The following is a 24,900-nucleotide window of genomic DNA, read 5'->3' as shown; positions in this document are numbered from 1 at the left end:
ATAACACAAAATAGGGCACTATCATGCTATTAGCTGTCAGAAGTGAAAGTGCTCACTGCTAGTGAAGTATCTGTCTGTCTGCCTGCCTGTTGCTGGCCTGTCGATTCTTTGACTTCTGAAAGCTAATACCATGACTGGCCGGAGCGAGCTATATGTCTGTCTGTCTGTCTGTCTCTCTATCTATCTATCTATCTATTACTCGAAAGTTCGCGCGTCCGAGCTAGCTAGTCGTGAGTGGTCGATCCTATTATTTTTAAACTTCAAACTTCATTTGTTTACTATTTTGATAAATTCTCTCTGTTGAAAATTATATTTTTATATTTTAAATAATTTGCAATTTCAGGAAATATGTTTTTATATTAAATTTGTGTTTTCTACTCACGACTAGCTAGCGCGGACGCGCGAACTTTCGAGTAATAGATAGATAGATAGAGAGAGAGAGAGACAGACAGACAGATAGACATATAGCTCGCTCCGGCCAGTCATGGTATTAGCTGTCAGTAGCCAAAGAATCGACAGGCCAGCAACAGGCAGGCAGACAGATACTTCACTAGCAGTGAGCACTTTCACTTCTGACAGCTAATAGCATGATAGTGCCCAAAATAGATAAGTATACGAAGTTTGAAAGTCTTTCCGTACCAAAAACACTACATAAAACATAAATGAAAACTGGCGCCCCCGTTTTAAAATAGATCCGAGATTTTACCCACAAATTTCGTAATAATCATAATGTATGTCGTTTGAAAGATATATAAAGTTTCCTTAAACACCCCACCCCTCCGTTGCTTTCTGCGCATTTTTGTTTTCATATTCGTTTTCTACACCTTTCGTTTACACCCGTTGCACTATTTTTTTTAATTTTTCGATTTCGTTTCCGGGTAATAATGTCAGCATTAACCTAATTTATTTTTCATCCTTTAAAATATTTTGTCATTTAAGATTATTAACGAAGTTATTTCATTTTCAACATTTATGCAATCAGCTCAAGATTTATAAAATTACCAACGCATGCATTTTTGTTGCGACACAAACAATAAGAGTTATGTGTCCTTAGAGCAATAAAGATATTTGTAAACTTAGATGTTGTTTAAGTTTCCTGCTTCTTTCTTCAAGAATGGAAACGAAAGAGCAGCCCGATGTCAACCCGCTGGATGAATTTTATACGAACCCGATTAAGTAAGTATACAATATATATTTTGTAATATATGATGCATATTCGATTCTAGCTCTTTTAAGTAAGAATTTAAATTACAAACATTCTTTTTTGTGACTTTCGTTCTTTCGAGGTCGATGAAAAACGTATCTGTTGATAAGTGAAGCCTATATAATTAACTATAACACCTCCTCGCCTGCCAAAAAAACAAAATTTCTTACTCTGTTAGTAATTAACATTTATAACTATTTCTTAATATAAGCCTAGATTCAAATGTTAAGTTCATATAGGCTACTGAATTTATTAAACTGAAACTTCAGAACTTACAAATCATAATGTGAGTGAGAGTGAACCAGGAAGTAAACTGTTACTTTATTTAATAAAATATTGTTTGCAACTAGATTTTGTATATAATTAGATTAATGTATTATCATTTTGTACATTCATCATGACAGGCGAAAGGAGGTCTGGTTAAATTACAGTCAAACTAACCAATATTTAGAAGTCTTTACTACCAAGCCAACGAAAGAAGCTTCTACATGGCCGCTCGAAATGCTAAAAATAGGAGCCAAACCTCTTTCAAATCACACCTTATTGATTTTTGAAAAGAAAACATTGTAGATCAGTGTCTTGCAAGTGGGTTCCGGGATCTTTCTGATTTGACGAAATCAGAAAGATCCGGGTTCCGAAAAAAGCTGAATTAAAGCGTTTTTTTTTGGGGGGGGGGATCAAAACTACGATCTGCTGTCGTGAAGGCAACACCCAACCACTAGGTCACGTACCCTCAATAATTTCTAATCACTGGATGATTAAGAAACCCTTTAATAACCTTTAATAATCTTACTCACCCAGTGATTAATGGGTGGCAGGTAAAATATAGGTATAGGTTCTGCGGCGTTCTTACAGATGTGTGTCACCCCCTCATACTTTGGGTAAATTTTTTGAGTAACACCTGCACGATTTTCACTAAGAAAAAAAAAAAATCTGATTTTTTGCGTGGAATCAAATACCATGACCTAATATGCTACAAATCCCATATTTTGTTCAGAAAAAGGCGGGGGCACTCGCCCTCATCCTTTTCCAAACCAAAATAAGGGATTTGCAGTACATTAGGAGGTCAGGGTTCTTGATTTCACGCAAAAAATCCGATTTCTTTTATTTTTTTCTTAGTGAAAATCGTGCGGGTGTTGCTCAAAAAATTTATCCTTTGGATCTTCCAGAAAAATGGGATATTTTTTAATGAGATTTTCTGCAAATACGCTTCAGATGGTGTTGATTCCGATATAATCGGAATTTGAGATCTAGTTGGTTTGGTTGCCAGCATTTCAAAAATTAAAGTTTACCGAAAATTTTAAAATTTGGCACAATTTTAAAAATGTGCGGTCATGCACAAAATGAGAGCTTCCAAATCCTGTTTCCTCACTGGGTGAAAATGATCAAACTTTATACCACTATAACTTTTTGAAAACATTTTTCTGGAAAAAGTGAGATGACTCCTACAATTCAGCTTGAAAAAGTATATTATTGTGCTAAATTAAAAAAATTTCTGTAAACTTTAATTTTTGAAATGCTGGCAGCCAAACCAACTTAGATCCCAAATCTGATGAACAATATGTTACAAATTAAATATTATTAAAAAACAAATATTTTGTTGACCAGTTCATAAATTCGCATGCTCAACTGTCAACAGATAGGTAAAACAAGTAGTTTCAATATATCTGTCAACACATGCTTTCTCGCAGACAAAAGAGTTCTTATGTTGCACTTGTTACTATGGAAACAGGCATGAATGTGTCTGTGGCTTACAATTGGATAAAATTACCAAAATAACTCTTTATTTATTGATTTATAGCAAAAATGATTTTCATGTCATTCATTAGCCTATAATAGTATATCATTACACTGAATATGAAATCGATTTGAACAGAATTGATGCTGGCAACCAAACCGACTAGATCTGGAATTTGTTGCGAAAAAATATTTCTGTAGGTGGGAAGATGAGTTTCAGAAAATTTTCACAAGTTGGCTTTGTTTCCTCATAACTTTCAGAAAAATGGCTATTTTTTAATGAAATTTTCTACAAATACTTCTCAGAGTGTGTAAATTACAGTTATATTGGAATTTATTGTGAAAAGAAAAATAGTGAGCATACTCACATAAATACTTACACACATCACAATTTTTTTCAAAATTCCAAGGTGTCATTATATATGTGTATGAGTCTGCCAATTTTTTTTTTTTTTTACCATATTAAATTTCAAAAAATCATAATCTACACACTCTAGAAGGTATTTATTGAAAATTTCAGGAAAAAAACACCCATTTTTCTGAAAGTTATGAGTAAAGAAATGCGTCTTGTGCTAATTTTCTGAAATTTTTCACCCCACCCTTGAAAACATTTTTTCACAACATATTCTGATATAATCGAAATCTACACCATCTGAAGCGTATTTGTAGAAAGTTTTATTTAAGAATATCCATTTTTCTGGAAGTTATGAGGTAACAAATTCGGGTTGCACACGTGTAAGAATGCCAGGTTGTACAATATTTTTCAAAACTATTTCCAAGTTTAGGAACGATTTTTCTAGATACTTCTAGACACATTGAAAAAAAAAAAATGAACAAGGTGATCGCAGCTTGTATTCCTTTTATTAGAGCTGAACAGGGACCAAACCACTGAGTGAACGGAAACAAAATCATAGGTTAACAATCAATTTTGGATTTGTTTTCACAGATACTTGTGGACTTGGTCCCTACTCCTGAGATTTTAAAGTTCATTGAGAATTCCTCTTTGGCTTGTTTCTTAGTCTTTTACAGTTTCTTTCACATCCAAGATACATTATATAGCGAGGGTGGGGAACTCTTCCAGTACCTACAACTGATTGAAATTGTATCCTGGTTCTCTGTTGGTTGCTATGTCAAATATTCCAGATGAGCCGATCAACTAAGCAGCCTGTTCATGATATTAACATGCAAGTGGCTGAGCACTCCACAGACATGCATACTCTTAACATAGTTCTTTGTATGATGTCAGTGGCTCTTTCACAATGTCAGAATAGTTCTCAGCTCTGTGATTCCCCCAAAACTCTCTGCAAACTTTCTTAACCCTTTCATTACCAACCCGGCTGAAACTGGCTCTGGCTCTGCAGTACAAATGTCTTGTTTCCATAAGTTTTGAATTAACATCCTCCACCAAATCTTAGTCACAGTTTATGTTCCTGACACTAGCTGAATGATAACTAAGTTATTTTACTAAATTCTTTGTCATATTTAAAATAATTGAAAGAAACGCAGAGCATCTCAACAGAAATATGGTAACAAAGGCGTTAAATGACAGCTACACAGCTTTTTCAACATCATTGAGCTCTTCATCAAACTTTCAGTCTCCCACCAGCTCCCTAAAATGTGGCCCAACAAAAATACCTTCCTTAATTTTTGTGTATCTTACTCTTGGAAATTTAGTTTTCAAATACGTGAATCCCTTGCCAGTTCTATCCCTACCTTTGACAAAATTCTTCATTGACCCTAGCTTAATATGCAAAGGAGGCAGATGAATTTTCTCAGAATCAACAAGGGGAGGATTGATGACATTCTTTTGTCCAAGAATCAGAGGAGTCAGAGATCATTTTGGCCACGCATTCTTTTCATAATGATTTTTCTTATCACAACTGTCCCACTCACAGAGAAAGCAACAAAACTTGGTGTAACCCAGCTGCATTCCAAGTAAAAGTGCTACAACAAGTATTCCATTTATGTTCCTCGTACTTAATTTTTTGCAACAGAAGCTTTATACTCTGATATGTTTCTTTCATGTTAGCTGTATGGGCCAGAGGAACAGAAGGAAACTTATTTCCATTTTGGAATAAAACTGCTTTCCAGCTTATTGATTTGTGCTATATTTGTGGTTAAGTTCCTCCATAACAGGATATCCATCATTACAAAACACCATACCATCCTCAAGCGAGAAAATTTTGCAAAATCACAATGCAGAGCACGATAAAAACTAACTTTGGTCTCCTGGAGAAGATTCCAGCCATTTAACCTGGAACAAAGAAGTTCAGCTTGCTTTTTCAACAAGTTTAAATCATGCACAAGACTATTCAGATCTCCCTGACTCAACAAATGTGGCTCACTTGAAGAACTGTTAGGCTGAAAGTCCGTGTCTTCTGTTTCTTTCTCCACACTTCATCATTTGACTCATTGTCACTGAGTGTCATTTGTTTTGGAGGGTCAGGTACAGTTAAGTGTTAACTGTGAAGTGCTGGTCTCATGGCAGATTGTAAATTAGGATATTTTACAGTATGCTTGAATTTTGATGTTATAACTTGTATATTCATCAGAAGTAGCAATGTGGTCTTTGAGCTCTCTCCAAATCATAGGGATGGCAAAAGGCATATGGCATGAACCTTTGGCCCATGCAGTGAGAAGCCTGACACAGGTTACCCAACACACATGAGGAGGGGGGAGCTAGTTTTATCCTGGTCACCCACTCTGCAGTCAAAATAATGCTCATAGCACTTTTTAATCAATGCCGTGAAACACCATCTTTGTGACTTGAATGTTAAGTCACCGCAAATATAGCAAAAGTTGTCTGCAATGTTTATACAGTTTTTTGGCATTATGAAGGTGAATGGAATATGCGAACTTAATACACAACTGCACACCTACACTTCAAGCACAGTACTGACAAATCAGTGGTGACTTATTGACTCAGTGTTGCCAAGCTTCGGTAACTCATTGACTCAGATAGCTAGGTTAATTCTATTCATAAGCATTTAAATAAGGAGTATTTCTTAAACCATTAGCTTCGTCTCTCAACAGCTTAACTGAAATTTAGCCCATGTAACAGGAACTGAGAGGGATATCAAGGAACAGAGAAACTGTGGGTGATACAGATAATTTGACATTATTTTTTTAATTCTGCATACAAAAATATGTAAGATACAGGTATTCTCGTTCTTGGGACAAATTTTTTATAACAACATGACAGCCAAAACTCAGGATCTTTAGCGAGACATAACTTCATGTATGGATGTACCTGATGAGACCCAAACTGTAAAATTGATGCAACACATGTTGAAGGGAGTCCCACCCATAAGGGACAGTAGCAGGCTGGGGTCAAAACGACCATTGTACAAAATAAAGATTAATACCAAATCCACCTCCTCATTACTTAAGAAATTATATATATATATATATATATATATATATATATATATGTGTGTGTGTGTGTGCATTCAAATTTACAGAAAATGAAAGACGAAGACAGGTGAGGGAACAACAAGCAGGTGTATTAGTTTAATGCTCAGGAAGAATGGAAAAGTCTTTCATGTTTCAAGCCTTTGCTCTTCACCAGAAAGGATTAAGAGGCAAAAAACGCTGAAAGAGACAAAAAAATGTGTAAGGATTAACAGTTCAATATGAGATATATATATGCAACAACATATGTAAACAAACTTTTTTTTTTCTGTTTTTGGAAGCATTGAATGTGTATTGTATCATACAGACAAGATAGTAACATTTTGAACACAGTATAGCTTAATAGGTAGAGTACTCAGCCAGTATCTGGGCAGTGTGGGTTCAAGTCCCATAGCTGTCTGCTGACAATATTTTACATCATATAAGGGTAAAATACCCATTCTTTTTGCTGTTTTTACAGCTTTACTGCATTTGAAATATTACTGTCTTGCCTGTATGATATGATATATATATATTTATACACTGTATATATCCTTTCCCTCTCTTTCTCTTTGGCACTGCTGGTGCTTAATATCAAGTCAGTTCCTTTTTAATATATATTACATTTCGTATATTAGAAATTGATAATAATATTTTATGCTTCTATGTAATGTAGCTGTTATTTTTATCAGAGATTTAATGTTTTCTAATAGGAGATTTTACACTCTATCATCAACTGAGAGTGACAGCAGTGATGATCCACCAAACGAGGAAATGGAGAATATTATGAAAGAGACTATAGAATTTTCATATGAAAATACTGATGAATTTCCTGAAAACTGGGTAAGTTTATTTCCATGCAGTTAGATCAAATGTATTCAAAGTTAATAGTATTTCAGTGTGACAGACAACATTTGTTGATGATCAACAACAGAGATTGCTGACAGAACCCTTTTATATAACCCAATCAATCATAAAAATATTAATACATTTTTACCTCACAGAATATGACATAATCTAGTATGAATATATAAATTTTGACATTGACATTGCTGTGTGGTAAGAAGTTTGCTTCCTAACTACAGTGTTCTGGATTCAGTCCCACTGCATAACACCTTGGGCAAATGTCTTCGACTATAGTTCTGGGCCAACCAAAGACTTGTGTGGATTTTGTAGATGGAAACTGATAGAAGCTCATGTTAGGTGTGTGTGTTCATGTTTGAATTTATTCCCTATTACCACTTGATAGTTATGTTGGTTTGTTTACATCTCTGTAACTTAGAGGTTCAGTAAAAGAGAAGGATAGAATAAGTATCAGGCTTCAAAAAATAAGTACTAGTGTCAAATTGTTCAGTTAAGCACTTCAAGGTGATACCCTGGCGTGACTGCATTAGAATGACTGAAACAAGCAAGCAATAGCAGATAAAAGCTACATTTAGTGAAGATTTTAAACCCAAGTTGAAAAAAGAATCATTTACAGAAAACCTACAGTTATCACTGCTTCTTTTATGTAACAGTATGTTATATTAATTCAGAGAGCTGAAGCCAAGTATAATAGTCTGTAAACAGTTTAAGGAAATTTATGTTTGCTTGCTTCATGCTCTTGCTTGATGGGGCTGGGGTCATCCCAGGTTAGTGGTCCCAGAGGCATCATCATGTGTAGAATCGACCAGGTTCACTAATGCTCTTCAGCACTGGTATCCTCCAAGGTGACGTCAAGCCTCTGGAGATTTTCCCCAATCACGTCCAGCCGTTTGGTGCATCACCTGCCACAAGGCCTCTTCCAGCCTGTAGCTACTGCGTTGTATGAAAAGAAAGCCCTAGTAGGATGATCTAGTGGGAGACAGAGTACATGACTGTATCAGCACATGCAACAGACAGCTATAAGGTGGGAGGAAACTTTTAATTAAAATAATCTATGCACTTCTGTATTAAATGTAGAAGTGATGACAAGTGACAATTCTGTAAATAACAATAATATTTTAAAGCTTAAAGCTTATAAATAACCCTTTTTTTTCCATTGAAGGCTTATATACCCCAATATTAGACCATTTTCTTTAGTCTATTAAGCTTATAAATATTATTATTAAAATATTCTGCTTGTTGTACATGTGCTATGAATGGAAAAAGAGTTGTATGCTTGATACTTGTTGTATTTGATTGAAAATAATAGATGTTTATTTCATAGAAGTAGAAAATGCAGAATGAGTTTCATGTAGAACATCATTCACACATATTATGATGGAATGATTGTTATGCATTTTACATTTCTGCCAAATATGGATGTAATGTTTTAGTGTAATATTTTTTTCTTGTCATGAATAATGAGAGAATTTTAACAGAAAAGAAGTTGCTTCAGAATAACCACCATCATCGTCATCATTTTAACATCCACTTTTCCATGCTTGCATGGGTCAAACAGAATTTTTCTGCAGCTTGATGCCCTTCCTATTGCCAACCCTCACCAATTTCCAAGTAAGGTAATTTTCACAATGTTTGCAAGGAAAATGAAAGCAAACAACGCTACATGAATGACAGTGGCACTTGCTTACAACTGTCACAATGTTAAGGCAAGGAGAGAGAGTCACACACACAAACACACACACACACACACACATACATATAAGAAGCTTCTTTCAGTTTCTGTTTACCAAAACCACTCACAAGTCTTTGGTTGGCCCAAAGCTATAGTAGAAAACACTTGCCCAATGTGCCACACAGTAGAACAGCACCTGAAACCAAGTGGTTGGGGAGTAAACTTCTTAGCACAGCCATTCCTGTGCCGTAAATATTTGTAAGTAAATATAAGAAATAGAAGAAATTATACATACGTATTTGCATTAATGCAAACATGTATGCATAAAGTAAATATTTATAAATAACCAATATTTTTTATATTTTGTGAAAAACTCGTACTTGCTATTAGCATTATTAATCATAAATGATTTATTTTTCATTATTCATTTGATTTATATCTAAACTGCTGCTAAAAATATTAAACTTGAATATTCCACAATCAATTTTTTCTTTTGGTTTCTAGTATTATAGTCAGTTCTGGTATGATGAACCAACTACTAAGCATATAACGAAGAAGATCCATGAAATATGTAAAAACCGTGAAAAAAGTCAAGTCGGGAATTCAAAGCAACGGTATTTACAATTACATATTTTGGATGTCTGCTTTAACTCAAATAGTTTCATTATATCATTTTCATTATATAGTTTAAAAAAAACCCATAGTTATGTCATGTACCTGAACAGAAAGTTCGCATTTGGCAGAATTCATAAACAAACAAAAGACTTCAACCTGCATACACTATGCCATCATTTTTATGTGCTACATGATCACTACCTTACATAGGAGATAAACCCTGAGTAGGGGTGGGGATGGCATTAAGCCTTTAGAAGTGTTCATGGGAGACATCCGAAAGATGTCAGAGGATAGGGATTTCCGGTACAGGTGGTGGGGGTAGGAGGGTGGAGGTACCACGAAACAGCAACTTCTGGTGTCGGGGAATAACATGATAATAATGAGATAGAGTTTTTGGTCAACCAATTCGTGACAAAATTAAATAAATGAATGAATAAGTGACGATAGTAAATGTGCGTGAAAGAGAGAGAATTCGATCGAGTGAAGGGAATTTAAGTTTGTTTTTAAAACATAACAGTATGGAAAACAAAACTATGTTTACATAAGTAATGAAATAGATAGAATAATGAAAAGAACTAATAAGGGGATTATGATCTGTGCAGAAAGAGAGGTGTTAGATATAATATATATATATATATATAGTTTTAGGGAAAATAACCAAGTTTCAAGAACTCATTGATGAAAATCCACTATCACATATAGAAAAATTAACAATTAAAAGCACAATAAATGAGTATATTATAAAGCAAAGTAAATATCATAAGATAAATATAATTATATTTATATTTATCTTATTATATTTATATTTATCTTATGATAAATATCTGTTTCTCTTCAGCATGAATTGTAAGGAAATCATAATTCTCAAAATTTTATACAAGTTGTTCACCCCTAGAGGCAAACGTGTATATGGTTCTGCTAATTACAACTCAATGGTAAAAATCAAATGTTTTCGTTTTGGCGCACTAATTCCGGAAATATGTCTCCAGAAAATAGTTACTGCGTTGCATATATCCACTTTGAGAACTCGGTTATGGTTAATCAAATTAAAACATAGGGTAAAAAATCAGATATTAATTAATATTGATTTATTTCCATATGATGGCACGACGTATATCCAGCTTGAGCTCACTGCTGAAAAAGCTAACTATGAAGACCATGACTTGAAATAGAAAAGACTATTGTGAGGCCTGCAAAAATTATCTTCACTGAGGCAGGTAAAATGAGAGAGACTGAGGGAAAGCGAGAGTGTACATACACACACATAAGTATATTTATAAACACGTATGTAATTTATGAGACATAAATACCTCTATAAAATATTGTCATGGCACACTTGCCCTTGCTGAAGCCATAGAGAAAGCAGCATGAGAATGCTACTAGTACAGCTTTTTGCATGAGAGAGAAAAGGCTTATCCTTAGTAGATCCAAACAAGGTCATTGAAATTTACAGCATTACAGTGAAAAATTTGACTAAGGGTAGGAAAGCAAAGAAGGTGGCTGACCATCAGGGACAATCACTAAAATGTTGATTGATAATATCTGGAGAAGTAGATCACATTTTAGCCAATTTATCATATAGTAAAGGAAGGTGTCATACCCAATGACTTATGTAGCAATATCTTCATCAAGTACTTCAAGGGCAAAAGAGATGTGCAGAAGAGACGTGACTACAAAGACATCAAATTGATGGATCAAGTTATGAAGCAACTGCAAGAGAAGTGCTTCTGACGAAGAACAAGACCTAGGAAAACATAGAACAAAGTGAAGACTAATCTCAAATGATTGAACCTTATGAAAGAGAGATGGTGACACAAGGGGTGATATGTAGTGCTAAATAAGACACACTGACTGATGCCAGCAGGGCAAAACAGGTGTTAAATTGTGGTAGCGATGGTTGTTGGGATATATAATATATCATCTATATTTTGTGTCTCATTCATTGTGTTTCTGTTAAGTCTTCATGCAATGTACCCTCTTACCTCTCTTTCTCTTTCTCTCTCCATCTCTCTCTCCTTCTCCCTCTCCCTCTCTCTCATATGCAATGAATGGCTTTTTTTAACCCTTTAGCATTTAAATTAGCCATATCCAGCAGAAATATTCTACCTGTTTTGTGTTCAGACCAGCCAGATCTGGCCTTTCACACCTACCCTACAATGTTATTCTTAATATACACAACTACATTATCAAAATTTCAAAGCTATGAGATAGCATGATTAATTCAAAAGAATGTGAATGAATAAGCGTTAGATTTGACAGAGTAATCTGCATGCGAAAAGGCAGCTTTGTCTCTCTCCCTCTCTCTCCCTCTCTCCCCCTCTCTCTCATGCTATTCATCACTCTCTCCCATATTACTCTCTCTTCTTCCATTCTTTCTCACTTCTGTTTTCTCTTCTATCACTCTGCAATCCTTTAAATTTCTCTTTTTTAGCTATCATGCCATCCATGCTGTCTTGTTCCCACAAACATGTAACTGCATTGCTGTCATCATCATGTACAATCATTTAGAGTTAGGGATTAAGATTAGGTTCAGGGTTAGGGATTAAGAGACAGGATGGTTACATTTGGAAAGTTGTTATGTTAAAAAAAAAGAGAAAAAGTAAAAACTGAATCAAACAATCAACTATTTGTCTTGAAAAAATTATTTGGTTCATGATCTAAAGTTGAGATACCTTGAATATTGTGAATCTGAATAAAATTTCATTCATTTTCCTAAGTTCCTTTTCCTCCATAGCTCTAAGTATTTAATTTTTTTAATATTTTACAAATTTTTTTTCTGAATTATGTTTTGTACATGGAGGATTACAGTTCTGCAGCTGTAATCCAGTTGTCTCTCATAAAAATAAGAGATTTGTATTAAAATCTGTTTGTTATTTACATACATGTGTGTAATTTGTTTCAGAGTTTGCTGTCTCTGCTGTCCTACTATTTTCCGAAGGCTTCTTAAGGAACCTCCTAAAAATTCTGAAGTATTCCTTTTTGATGTTGATGAAGCTAAATGCCAGGTGTTGGGGTCTAATTATATATTCTATGACTTCAACCGACCAAAAGAAATGGACGAAAAATTTCAAGGGAGCTTTGATATAGTGGTAGCTGATACACCACATTTCACTGAAATTTGCATCCGAAAAATTATTATAACCATTCAGCATGTAAAGAATTCAACGTGCCAGATTATGCTATGCACAACTCTAGGTATGTTACCAAATTTTAAAATTTTCAGCACTTTAAATTTTGTACATTGTTCATAAGTTGGATAGACTATCACAAACTTACCATGATATAATTTTTTTTTTTATAAGTTAAGTACTGGTATGCAGATATTTTGAAAATACCTCACAGAGTAATGACCATGCCCTGCATAGTTACAAGGCTGCCCTTTGGCAAGGCATAACACCTGTTCAGCCATCAGGGATAAAGCAAAGTCATGGGACTGCAGCACGGCAGTTGAAGAGCTCAACTAAACTAGTGGTGCTTCTTATATTGATGCTGAGTAGAGGAATCCTAGAAGATCAATGATCAGAATTACCAAGTTCTATCAAAAGAGTAACTACAATGCATCCATTGTGGGTGGCATCCATGGTTGTGTAATCAGCTGATGAAAGATTCACCATGACTCAAGTTCCCAATTCAAATTCATAATAGTGGAATTGGATGGCAACAGAGAGTCATGAGAATCTGCAAAAGCAGCAAAAAAAAATATGCTAAGTTCTAATGTAAAGTTACTTGGATGTAATATGTGGCTTGGCTATAACTAATGTTTGTGTGACCTACTTTCTTCTCTGAAGACACCATCTTTTGAACAAGACTGCATTATTTGTTGTGTGTTAATACCAGAAAACTTTCAAGGCAATTTGTAGACAGCTCTGCCAAAAACACTCATGCCACCTTATATAATCTTCCTGCTTCTGATCTGCACCAGAGTAACCATTGCCTTATAGACTTAAATTTCAGTTGAGATCTAAAGTGACTGACTTTTGCAAACCCACTTGGAAAGGTAACCAAAGGAGTTATTCATTTTGAACTCATGGTTATTGACGTTTTTGTAGATCATAGGGTTGTTGGCTATGACACTGCCAAAATAAATGAAGCTCTATATTGCTTTCAGTTAAGTTTTTTTTTGGTACTGATCCATGTCAAAGTGTAGGTACACTATACAATATATATACACACTCACTTCTACATATTGAGTTATCAGTGTACATGTCACCAACAGTTTGATGTTGGTTCTGTATTCTTTATCAGGAAAGATCTTTTAGTTTATCTGTTTCGTTTGCACTTTTTCTTCAATCATTAACACACCTGCAGTAATTAACTTCTTTTTAAAAGTATGTAATCTCATTGAATGCATACTATTAAATTTTCAGATTAAATTCTTTCTTAATATGTTTTTAAATAGTTAATAACACGGTTTCTTGAAAGATTTGCTTAATTAAAATTTTTTTTATTTTCAGACGACAAGCTTCTAAAATATGTTGATGAAGAGCTTAAGCTGAAGAAAACTGATTGGAAAATAGGGCATGCATGCGGACTGGAAAATCCATATGCATGTTTTACTAATCTCAATGATAGATTTCTGAATGTAAAAATGGAAACATAAAAAATTTGAAGCTGCTCACTTTAAGCTCTTTTGTGAAAGTTGAAAAAAATTCAAGTAAACACTGATAAAGGTGTAAATTTGAAATAAAAATGAATAACTTTGGGTTTTTAAAATTGCTTACATTTCAGATCTTTTTTTTTTTCCCCTTAAAGACATATACATATTTTTCTTTGTTAATATTCTGTGTGCTAATTCATCATCATCATCATCATCATCGTTTAACGTCCGCTTTCCATGCTAGCATGGGTTGGACGATTTGACTGAGGACTGGTGCAACTGGATGGCTACACCAGGCTCCAATCTAATTTGGCAGAGTTTCTACAGCTGGATGCCCTTCCTAACGCCAACCACTCAGAGAGTGTAGTGGGTGCTTTTACGTGTCACCCGCACGAAAACGGCCATGCTCGAAATGGTGTCTTTTATGTGCCACCCGCACAAGAGCCAGTCCAGGGGCACTGGCAACGATCTCGCTCGAAAACCCTACAAGGCCAGTCAGGCGGTACTGGCAACGGTCACGCTCAGGATGGTACATCTTATGTGCCGCCCGCACAAGAGCCAGTCCAGGGGCACTGACAACGATCTCACTTGGCTTGCCGGGTCTTCTCACGCACAGCACGAAAATAAATATATTCATAAATCTCAAGATTGCATAAAGTCACTCTATTGCCTATAATATTCTTATAAATATTCTTAAAATTGTTAGCCTCATGGTTAACCTCATTGTGAGTTTTTGATGTCATTGTGTAGATTACCTCCATTGATATTTTCTCAGATTGTACTTCATGAAATAATGTGTAGCACTATTATGATGTTACTCTGTAAGTCTGTAACGTGATCATAGCTGTAATTACTGTGGACTATATTAGATTAGATGTTTAGATGTATCCAGCTTTTCAATTTTGCTTCTATATCTGCAGGATAATACTTTCTCCTTAATCCATATGTCATATATTGTTTGGCATGCTGTCATAAACACACACTAACAGTCACACATACTATATATATACACACTTACAGGTACAATATGTATATCCAATTGTTTGCTCACACATCTCTGTAAATTAAATGTGGGTAAGATAGCAAAAAAAAAATTAAGTGAGAATCATATTCACAATTTTTGCATAACAACAAACAACCTGCTGATCTCCCTGAGATCAAACTTTAGTTTTAAAAGTGAATACATTAGATGATATGATCTCTTATATACTTTGTCTAAAAACAAAAGACAAGATAGTCATGGCTAGAACAAATTTGATCATAAGTCTGATCATAAAGTGCTGAGCTGAGTCTAAACCTGGGTTAAGAACTTTTGGAGAATTGTGAGCTCACAAAGATAGGTGGGGGTGGGGTGGATATGGAAGGTAGAGGGTGTTTAGAGGGATTGGGGGTTTTCCTTAAAAACAAATTATATAAGTCAGATAAAATACTTATATTTTAAACATATTTTCAAAGAAAAAAAATTTGGAGGATTAAGATATGAACATGACATCATTTTAATCAGTATCTGGTGGTATGTAAATATCAAATATTATTGTGATGTATAAGTTCTCACCTTCTTTAGTAATTTCCATAAAAATTAAATATATAAAAAGTAGCACATTCTGGATCGAGTAGTGTAAGAAAATATGGATATGCAAAATTAGCTTGATTAAAATAATCTTAAGAAGTATTTGTAAAATGCTATTTTGGTGAAAGAGGTTGTTGAGCTATGAAGCCACTGGTCTATACAACTGCGCATGCGTAGATTGTACTTCCTTAATAGCGGCTGTAATTTCGCGCCACTACACAGTAGTGTATGTAATACAAACTTGCTACCAGTTCAAATATACTTGAGGCATATTTAAATTCAGTGGAGGCGCAATGGCCCAGTGGTTAGGGCAGTGGATCCGTGGTCATATGATCGCGGTTTCGATTCCCAGACCAGGCGTTGTGAGTGTTTATTGAGCGAAAACACCAAAAGCTCCACAAGGCTCCGGCAGGGGATGGTGGCGAACCCTGCTGTACTCTTTCACAACTTTCTCTCACTCTTACTTCCTGTTTCTGTTGTGCCTGTAATTCAAAGGGCCAGCCTTGTCACGCTGAATATCCCCGAGAACTACGTTAAGGGTACACGTGTCTGTGGAGTGCTCAGCCACTTGCACGTTAATTTCATGAGCAGGCTGTTCCGTTGATCGGATCAACTGGAACCCTCGATGTCGTAAGTGACAGAGTGCCAACAACAATTTAAACTCAAAAGAAGCCATTCACTGTATTTTGTCATGGAGGAAATTTGTTAGCATGCTTGTATTTATACACATCACTGTTTTGTGCTGTCACCCCATGCTTCATTCATGGCAAGCCTGTCATTTGAATGATGACAGGAATATCATAAGAGGGGTCTGTCTTTTCAGTCTCTGTTGCTGAAGAGGAGATAACAATTCCAAAATGCATGCATCCAATGGTCTGGTTAGGAGTCACAGTGGAGTGACTTGGTGTGTTTACATCTATCTGTCTACAGAGAGAAATTTTCTCCGTGACAAAATCTAGTGAATGGCTTTCTTACAGGTTCAAATATGCCTCAAACATATTTGAACTGGTAACAAGTTTGTATTTATACACACCACTACTTTGCACTGTCGCTCCATACATACATACATACATGCATGCATAAGCATGTAGAGCAGTAAATGTAAGAAAGCAAGTTAGGCAAGTTGATATACAAAAAATATTAAATACATTTTATACAAAAAATGTATCATAAGTGCAGGAGTGGCTGTGTGGTAAGTAGCTTGCTTACCAACCACATGGTTCCAGGTTCATTCCCACTGTGTGGCACCTTGGGCAAGTGTCTTCTACTATAGCCTCGGGCCGACCAAAGCATTGTGAGTGGATTTGGTAGATAGAAACTGAAAGAAGCCTGTCTTATATATGTATGTATGTGTGTGTATATGCTTGTGTGTCTGTGTTTGTCCCCGCCCCAGCATCGCTTAACAACTGATGGCGGTGTGTTTATGTCTCCATAACTTAGCAGTTCGGCAAAAGAGACCGAAAGAATAAGTACTAGGCTTCTAAAGAAAAAGTCCTGGGGTCGATTTGCTCAACTAAAAGGCGGTGCTCCAGCATGGTCACAGTCAAATGACTGAAACAAGTAAAAGAGAGTAAAGAGTGAATGTTTACATATAAAAAGGTCTGACTTACACAGAATAGAAATAATATCAGAGATTAAAGGGGTTGAGTAAGAGTTTTATGAGTCCAACAGCTGTTTCTCGGGGCTTGGTTATCCAAAATAATGATTGTAAATTGATTCCATCACTGGATAATACCAACCTCCATCATCTGGGAAGAAGTTTTAGATTTGAGGTGTTGACAGAAAGGATATTAAGGATGGTATGTATACATATACACACACACACACAATGGACATCTTTCAGTTTCTGTCTACCAAATTTACTTTGGTTGGCCAAGGGTTATAGTAAAAGACACTTGCCCAAAGTGACACACAATGGGATTGAACTCTGAACCACATGGTTGAGAAACAAACTTCTTACCACACAGCCAAGAGTGGAACTTTGCTTCTTATCTGTCATCACAATTATGAGCATATTATCTATGTGGTAGTTACTTTTGTAGTGACACACTGACACAAACATCAATATTACCGACTAGTCATATTTTGCATAATATATCTGGGAAATTTGGTGTTAGGTGTTTATTAAATAAATAACTATAATCTTTTCTCCATATTTAATTCTTTCTATAGTTAAAAGATGAATACAAGTAATTAGTAACAAATTTATCTGCTATAAAAAAAATCACTTCTCACAAAATTTAGTTGGAGTCAACTAGAAATCACCATCATCATCATCATCGTTTAACGTCCGCTTCCCATGCTAGCATGGGTTGGACGATTTGACTGAGGACTGGTGAAACCAGATGGCTACACCAGGCTCCAATCTGATTTGGCAGAGTTTCTACAGCTGGATGCCCTTCCTAACGCCAACCACTCAGAGAGTGTAGTGGGTGCTTTTACATGTCACCCGCACAAAGTCAGGCGGTACTGGCAATGGCCACGCTCAAAATGGTGTATTTTATGTGCCACCCGCACAAGAGCCAGTCCAGGGGCACTGGCAACGATCTCGCTCGAAAATCCTACGACGGCCAGATCTAATCAAAACCCAAATGAAATGATTACTATAATATTCAGGCTTTGTTAATAAGGTAATCTAATTAGTGTTGAGAAGAAGGGGTAGTGAAAGTATAATAGCTACAGTAAGAAGTTCTGGAACCTATGTTGGTAACAAAAGATCAGTCACTTTCTCTGAGAGAAGAAAGTGAAGTCTTAGCAAAGATAATACTGTGTAACATGATTTATGTCATTGGTTACCAACTTTTATTTCTTATTTGCTTAACCCTAGAAACTATGAAATATGCCCAATATTTCCTTCAAACTTTGCATTTGTTACATTTATTCAAACCTCGAAGTATCCCTCTGAACACATGGCTCTGATACTTCCGCACAACTCTTGCTCATGATCACAGATGCACATATTGTCAGACACGAAGGAGCATGCTCATGTGATAAAGGTCAAGCAACTGACAAGCATATCTGGTATTGTGCAGAATATTTGCTATAATATTTCTACTTCAGCAGCTCAATGCTGAATTTGTCTGAAATGTAATGGAAAAATGGATCACTTTCAAAACATTGATGTCCTGGTCATAAAAGAAAAGTTTGAAGGGAATAGTAGTCATGTCCTTTGATTTCTAGATAGAAGCAAATAGGAAATAACACTTAGTGACCAAAGACAAAAAAAAGTAGAAATTTTTTTGTTATATAGGGTAATCCAACAACAAATCAATTATATTGAGTTTACTGATGCCTTTGTATTCTCGAGCTATGTTTATTGAGGTGGTGATGAAGGGCCAATTTTTTTGTATGTGTGCCATGAATATTGAAGAGGTGATGTAGGCAATCCCTAGCATTTGTGTCTCTTCTCTTTGTGTAGTGTTCTATGTTGTGAAGTGTGATGGTTGACTGGGTTTGATGTCCATTGAATGCCACTTTTAGTCTTCAGGTGCTTGTTTTAGACTATCTGAGCCAATTTCTAAAATGGTTGATGTAATGCTATAGTCATTGAATAACAACTACATCTGAAAACTGATGGAAGAAGATCATGGTTTTTTATCAAGTTGAGTTCAGGTGAGTTACAGGGAATGGGTAAGACAATTGAGCCTTGTGTTACTCTGTACAGAAAATTATGGCTTTCATATGCTTTGTATAATGTTTGTGAAAAACATGGTTGAGTTTTGTGACCTGGATCCATGTAGTAAGTTAGGGAGAGGATGTATGGGATGGTGACATCAAGGATAAATCTTTTAGGGTGTGCATGGGAGGATGATGGATTTGTGTGATGCTGCTTTGATTAACTTTTTGTTGGTCATTAAAATTAAGAAAATTTCCAGATTTTGGGGATTTGATTTGAACTGTTGTTGTTTAACCCCAGGTCAAGCTGATCAAGCAAATTTATTGATCGAGACCATCCTATAGGTGCAGGCATTGCTGAGTGATAAGAAGTTTGCTTCCCAACCAAATGGCTCCAGGTTCAGTGCGACTGTGTGACACCTTTGGACCAGTTCTACTATAGCCTCAGGCTGACCAAAGCCTTGTGAGTGGACTTGATAGATGGAAACTGAAAGAAGCCCATCGCATATGTATGTGTGTTTAAGTCTGTGTTTGTCCCCTGCCAACACTTGACAACTGGTGTTGGTGTGTTTACATCCCCATAACTTAAAGGTTCAGTAAAAGAGACCAACAGAATAAGTACCTGGCTTAAATAAATAATAAGTGCTTTGATCAATTCGTTTGACTAAAATTCAAGGTGGTACCCCAAGCATGGTCACAGTCTAATGACTGAAACAAGTAAAAGACAAAAGATCCTATCTTTGAAAGGCATCTCTAGTTGCATTATCTAATATGTACTTTTCTTTCTTTCTTAAGACAGTAAGAGTGATCTCAGGGAGATTTGGCTACATTTCCAGCAGATCAAATGACCATACACAGACTCTCTTGTTAGCTTGCAGTATGAGAATATGAAGATGGTATGTGCAGAGATTATTTTAGGCTCTAAGAATTTCAAGTGTGACTTTGTTTGTTCTCTCTTGTTTGTGTTTTTATTCTATTATTCAATAGAGGTCAAGAACCTGGTCATAGCCAACTGGACTTTTGACTGCCATTAGATAACAGAAAAAAAAGGTAAATTCTAACCTGTTAGGAACATTGTGAACTCATAAGAGGATAGAAGATGATAAGGGTGTACTATGTGGTGAGGATGGGAATTTAGAGTTTAGGTTGAAATTTTTCTAAGAAATAAAATATTTAACCTTTTAGCATTTAAACTAGTCACATTCAAACCAAAATATTCTACCTGTTTTATCTCCAAACTGGCCAGATCTGCCTGTCACACATACCCTACAATATTATCCTAAAAATAAACGATCACATCATTGAAATCCCAAAGCTACAAGGTAATGCATGATTAATTGTTATCAATGTGAATAAATAAGCATTACATTTGACAGAGAAATCTGAAGGCTAAAGGGATAAACCAAATATAATAGTTATATTTTAAACAAATTCTGCCCCCTAAAAATCCTTGTCAGAATTAGAATATGAGAAGGACATTGTGTTATGAGTGAGCAGTAGCATGACTGATAATGATGAGGCACCAAGGTCCAATATCATTAATTTCATTATATAAGTTTCATGGAGGTGATAACAAGTGACTGAGACTTCTGGTGATTTGCTGTGCTTGAGAAGACATGTCCAAGCTAAGTGAAATTGTGATTGTGGTCAGTGCTGGTGACACATAAAAGGCATTCTCCAACTTTTTCAGCTCATGGGAAGAGGGCTTGTGGCATTTAACCTGCCTCCTTTTCCTACTCAGTCTTTTTGGATCTTAGCAGAGTGTTTCTCATGGGAATAGGGACCAGGCTCCCTTTAGAACAGAAGATTGAAAAGGGCAACAAAAATTATCATGCTTAATAAAACTGAGATGTTTTCCAAATTTTTTAATTTGTCCAACACCATGACAAAGAAAGAAGCACATTGCATAACACAATTTTTGTAGCAACTGATATTTCCTACTTGGTTAATCCTAGAAACTATGAAAAATGGCTAATACTTCCTTCAAACTTTGTTTTTGTTACATTTATTCAAACCCCAAAGAATCTCTCTCAACATATGGCTATGATGCTCTCCGACTACTCCTGATCACAGAAGCACATATTGTCAGCCACTAAGGGACATGCTCAAGAGGTTACGGTCAAACAACTAACAAGCAAATCTGTGGTATGGAGCAGAATACTTGCTACGATATTTCTGCTTCAGCAACCAGGTGTTGAATCTGTCTGAAATGTAATGGAAAATAAGTCAATTTCAAAACATTGATGCCCAGGTCACAAAAGTAAAGTTCAAAGGGAACAGTAATCATTTCCTTTGATTTCCAGATAGAAGCAAATAGGAAATAATACTTAGTGACCAAAAACTAAAAGAAAAAGCAATAAAAAATGTTGTTACACAGTGTTATTGGTGCAAAGTCTAGCGTCATCTCAATGATAAAGAGGGAGGTGACAAAATAATGCTACTAGTATATTTGAAGGTGATCTAGTATTTATCAGTCGAAGAAATACTTCTTTAGTAAGACTTTACTTTCAAAAACTCATTTTCATCACTGCCCACTGACATCAATAACATGATGCTGATTGCCTCATCTTGTCAGACGATAGCCATCTCACATTGAATAACAGCAAGACATCTGTACGCCATTGGATTTAAGTGACAAAAGCTTGTATAACATTTTCACCACTCTCTCGGTCACCAGTGATAAGCATTGCAAGATGACTGGTACTATTTTGATTGCAAGTTATATGTCAGAAGCTGCCTTCCCAACAGCATTGCAAAAATAACGAGAGCCTCCTAGGAAACCCATTTAACCCATAGATGGGACCCTGACTGGTATAACTGTTCCGGGTCAGAATGATCCTAGAAATTATAGTGATTAAGAGTTGACTCTACGCTCCCCACGACTACGTAATACAAATACATACATCAGGATGTGTGATTAAGAAGCTCGCTTTGTAACCATGTGATTTCGGAATCGGTTCCACAGCGCAGCACCTTAGGTAAGTATCTTCTACTATAGCCCCGGGCCTACCAATGCTGTGTAAGAGAATCTGGTAGGTGGAAATTGTGTGAAAATCCGTTGTATGTACATATGAGTGTATCTCTGTGTATATTAACGTGTTTGACGTCTCCCACCGTTAGACAACCGGTGTTTTTGTTTACATCCCCGTAACCTAGTAGTTCGGCAAAAGAAAGCAATAGAAGTAGTACCAGACTATACAAAATTTTTGTAAAGGTACTGAGGTGATTTGCTCAACTAAACACTTTAAGGCTGTGCTCCAGCATGACCATAGTCCAATGGCTGAACCAAGTATAAGTTTACTAACAAAACTTTCATTTTCAGCTACTTACTAATATAAACAGTTGCAATTTGAGGATTTTGTGCTACATTTTTATGAAATTGATCCGGCAAACCTACACTCAACAGTAACCGCCTTTAAGAAAGAATTAAAAAAAAAAGGTTCCAATGAGTAGTCTTCGATGACGAAAAAATGGAATGGCCAGAGTTGGAGGGCTATTACTCATAAGGACAACTGGATCTGAGCTGACATTGGAGTTTAATAAACAACAAACTAAAACAAGATACATACAACTTCATACATTACAAAACTACATAGACATGAGAAAAAAAACAATCATTATAAATAAAGTAAAATAAGACAAAGTAGAAAAAATCCCTCGAAATGGCGACAAAAAACAATAAATATAAAAATAAGGCTTCAAGTTTACTTCAGGATAACAAAGAAATTATTACAGTGACATTACGATGAAAAAAAATCCTCCGATGCTTTCATTTATTATTTCCTTTGAACAGTACTTTGATCGCAGGAGCTCCAGACTGGATATATTACTTTTTCCCCTAAGACGGCAGAGTTGGATATGAGAAGGGTTTGACTTCTATTTCTACTGGATCGAGTGACTAGGTAAAAGCTCTCTGGTTTCTGAAATGAATTTTTGTTTTTGGACTGTTAGTTTACACGTGTTTGCTTAATAACATGTAAACGTTCAAATCGACATTGAGGTTATCCAACAAGTCAAGCACGTCGTAGTGTTGTTGCTCTGACTTGACGCTTATTCTTTCCACGACCCTCTGAGGCATCATGTTTAGCTGGATGTGCGTTAGATTGTGTCGATTGTCTCGTCGCACGGCTCATTCTGGACATTTATCAGGCCGACTGAAAATCACATATATAAACACTAGGAATCTATACGTTTCGAATAAGTGTCTTCAGAAGAAAGACCGCCTCTACCTGAAAGCAATCTATGAACAACGGAAGGTTCAGTTAAAAGGTATGTTTACAAATATTTTTCACAATCCTTCAGTCTATATTAATGCGAAGATAACCGTTTTATTTAGTTTTTCAGAGACTGAAATGACGTAAAGAATAACAAAGAAAATATAACCTTCCCTTCTACAAACTCCTGATAGTAAACAATCTGATTTGCTTAAACTGCTGTTTTTTTTATGAAAGTCATGTTACTGGATAGTTTGTGGCACAGTCGCTAATTGTTTTTAAATTCAGTTACCGATTAGTATTGATGTTATTATCAAGTGTGATATTTAATGTAGCACTCTACTTAGAAATAAATATGAAGATAAGTATGGTACAAACTCTTCGTTAGATTCCCTGCTGTCATATTGAAAGGTCACTTTTAATACCAAGGACATTTATAAACCCTTTTTACTATGTCTTCGATCATCCTTTTGTAGGGATTTTATCCTTTAAAATATTTTCATTGATTTTCGAATTCATTTTGGTTTATAATATTTATATTCTACTCGATTTATTGGAGCATTGTATTTTAACATTCATCAAGTGATGTGGCGTCACTGAGCAAGACTTTAAATATACTTGCCTGTGTTCAATTAAGAATAATAGTTGCTGTTTATGTTCTATTTTACTGAAACATTCGACTAATTAATATGAGGAAATTTATTGCTCATCATATAGGCATGAACATTTAAAGGAAGAGAAATATGTGTTTGGATGTGAAGTGAATGAAATACTTTCACTTGGAATTGAAACTGTGAGCGCAGATTCTGCGTACCAAGTAACTTATGCCTGCTTAGTACACATTATAATAAAATAATGAAAACTAGCATTTCTATTAAAAAGGCTTTTTTATTTTAATACAACTGGGATTCACTTTTTCTCAATTATCTTTCACGCTGTTAACTTTCCAGGTTATCATCTTTCGATGAATTACGACTCACCCCATTAATCTGTTAACATGTAATGTTTATGGTGTTTGGATTAGCCATTTATTCTTTCGATGAATTACGACTCACCCCATTAATCTGTTAACATGTAATGTTTATGGTGTTTGGATTAGCCATTTATTCTTTCCAGTTGATGCTTAATCCTAGGTTAGTGTGGGTCGAGCAAAAGATAGTAACAATCCACAGACCTGTGGTCTTTTGTTGATTGTGTGTGTGTGGTGGTTTATTGAGCACCAGTTTAACTCTTATTGAGCAAACTTGTAATCAAAAGGCATTCCAACTGTAACAATCTCGTCTGTTTTTGTGTTATCTAGGACTGTTTTGGTTGATGTATTTTGCCTGCCTTCCCTGTTTTCAGACAGCCGGAGTTTGAAAGCATAGAGACTCCGTCGTTAAAGGTGTAATGTAGTGAGGTGTCGTATAATGTAGTGGCTCT

At 35.6% G+C, this 24,900-nt stretch overlaps 2 protein-coding genes across 6 annotated transcripts in view; both read left to right on the top strand.

Moving 5' to 3' along the window:
• The window catches only part of LOC106870222 (EEF1A lysine methyltransferase 1), a 271,394-nt gene extending 257,196 nt beyond the window's left edge, over positions 1 to 14,198 (top strand). The window contains exons 2-7 of one of the 4 annotated variants that reach the window (XM_089350935.1): positions 531 to 606; positions 1,113 to 1,176; positions 7,045 to 7,174; positions 9,372 to 9,481; positions 12,385 to 12,677; positions 13,937 to 14,198. In XM_089350935.1, coding sequence (XP_089207061.1) covers positions 588 to 606; positions 1,113 to 1,176; positions 7,045 to 7,174; positions 9,372 to 9,481; positions 12,385 to 12,677; positions 13,937 to 14,082 — 762 coding nt within the window. In that variant the 5' untranslated portion in view covers positions 531 to 587 and the 3' untranslated portion in view covers positions 14,083 to 14,198. Of the gene's footprint in view, positions 1 to 462; positions 732 to 1,112; positions 1,177 to 7,044; positions 7,175 to 9,371; positions 9,482 to 12,384; positions 12,678 to 13,936 lie in introns of those variants that run through there. The other 3 variants (XM_014916232.3, XM_089350936.1, XM_089350937.1) reach the window with 3 other exon arrangements.
• Positions 14,199 to 23,255: 9,057 nt separating this feature from the next.
• Positions 23,256 to 24,900, top strand: part of LOC106870214 (5'-nucleotidase domain-containing protein 3) — a 42,428-nt gene continuing 40,783 nt past the window's right edge. For both annotated transcript variants that reach the window (XR_008263954.2, XM_014916218.3), the window contains exon 1: positions 23,256 to 23,533. Coding sequence is in view for 1 of the 2 variants with exons in the window: in XM_014916218.3 (XP_014771704.2) it covers positions 23,344 to 23,533 (190 nt within the window). In the remaining variant the exon portion in view is untranslated. The remainder of the gene's footprint in view (positions 23,534 to 24,900) is intronic.

This window comes from Octopus bimaculoides, chromosome 4 (genome assembly GCF_046866305.1).
Source record: "Octopus bimaculoides isolate indiv1 chromosome 4, ASM4686630v1, whole genome shotgun sequence".
Taxonomy (NCBI): Eukaryota; Metazoa; Mollusca; class Cephalopoda; order Octopoda; family Octopodidae; genus Octopus; species Octopus bimaculoides.
Note: the sequence above shows the minus strand (reverse complement) of the source record. Positions and strands in the feature narration are given on the sequence as shown.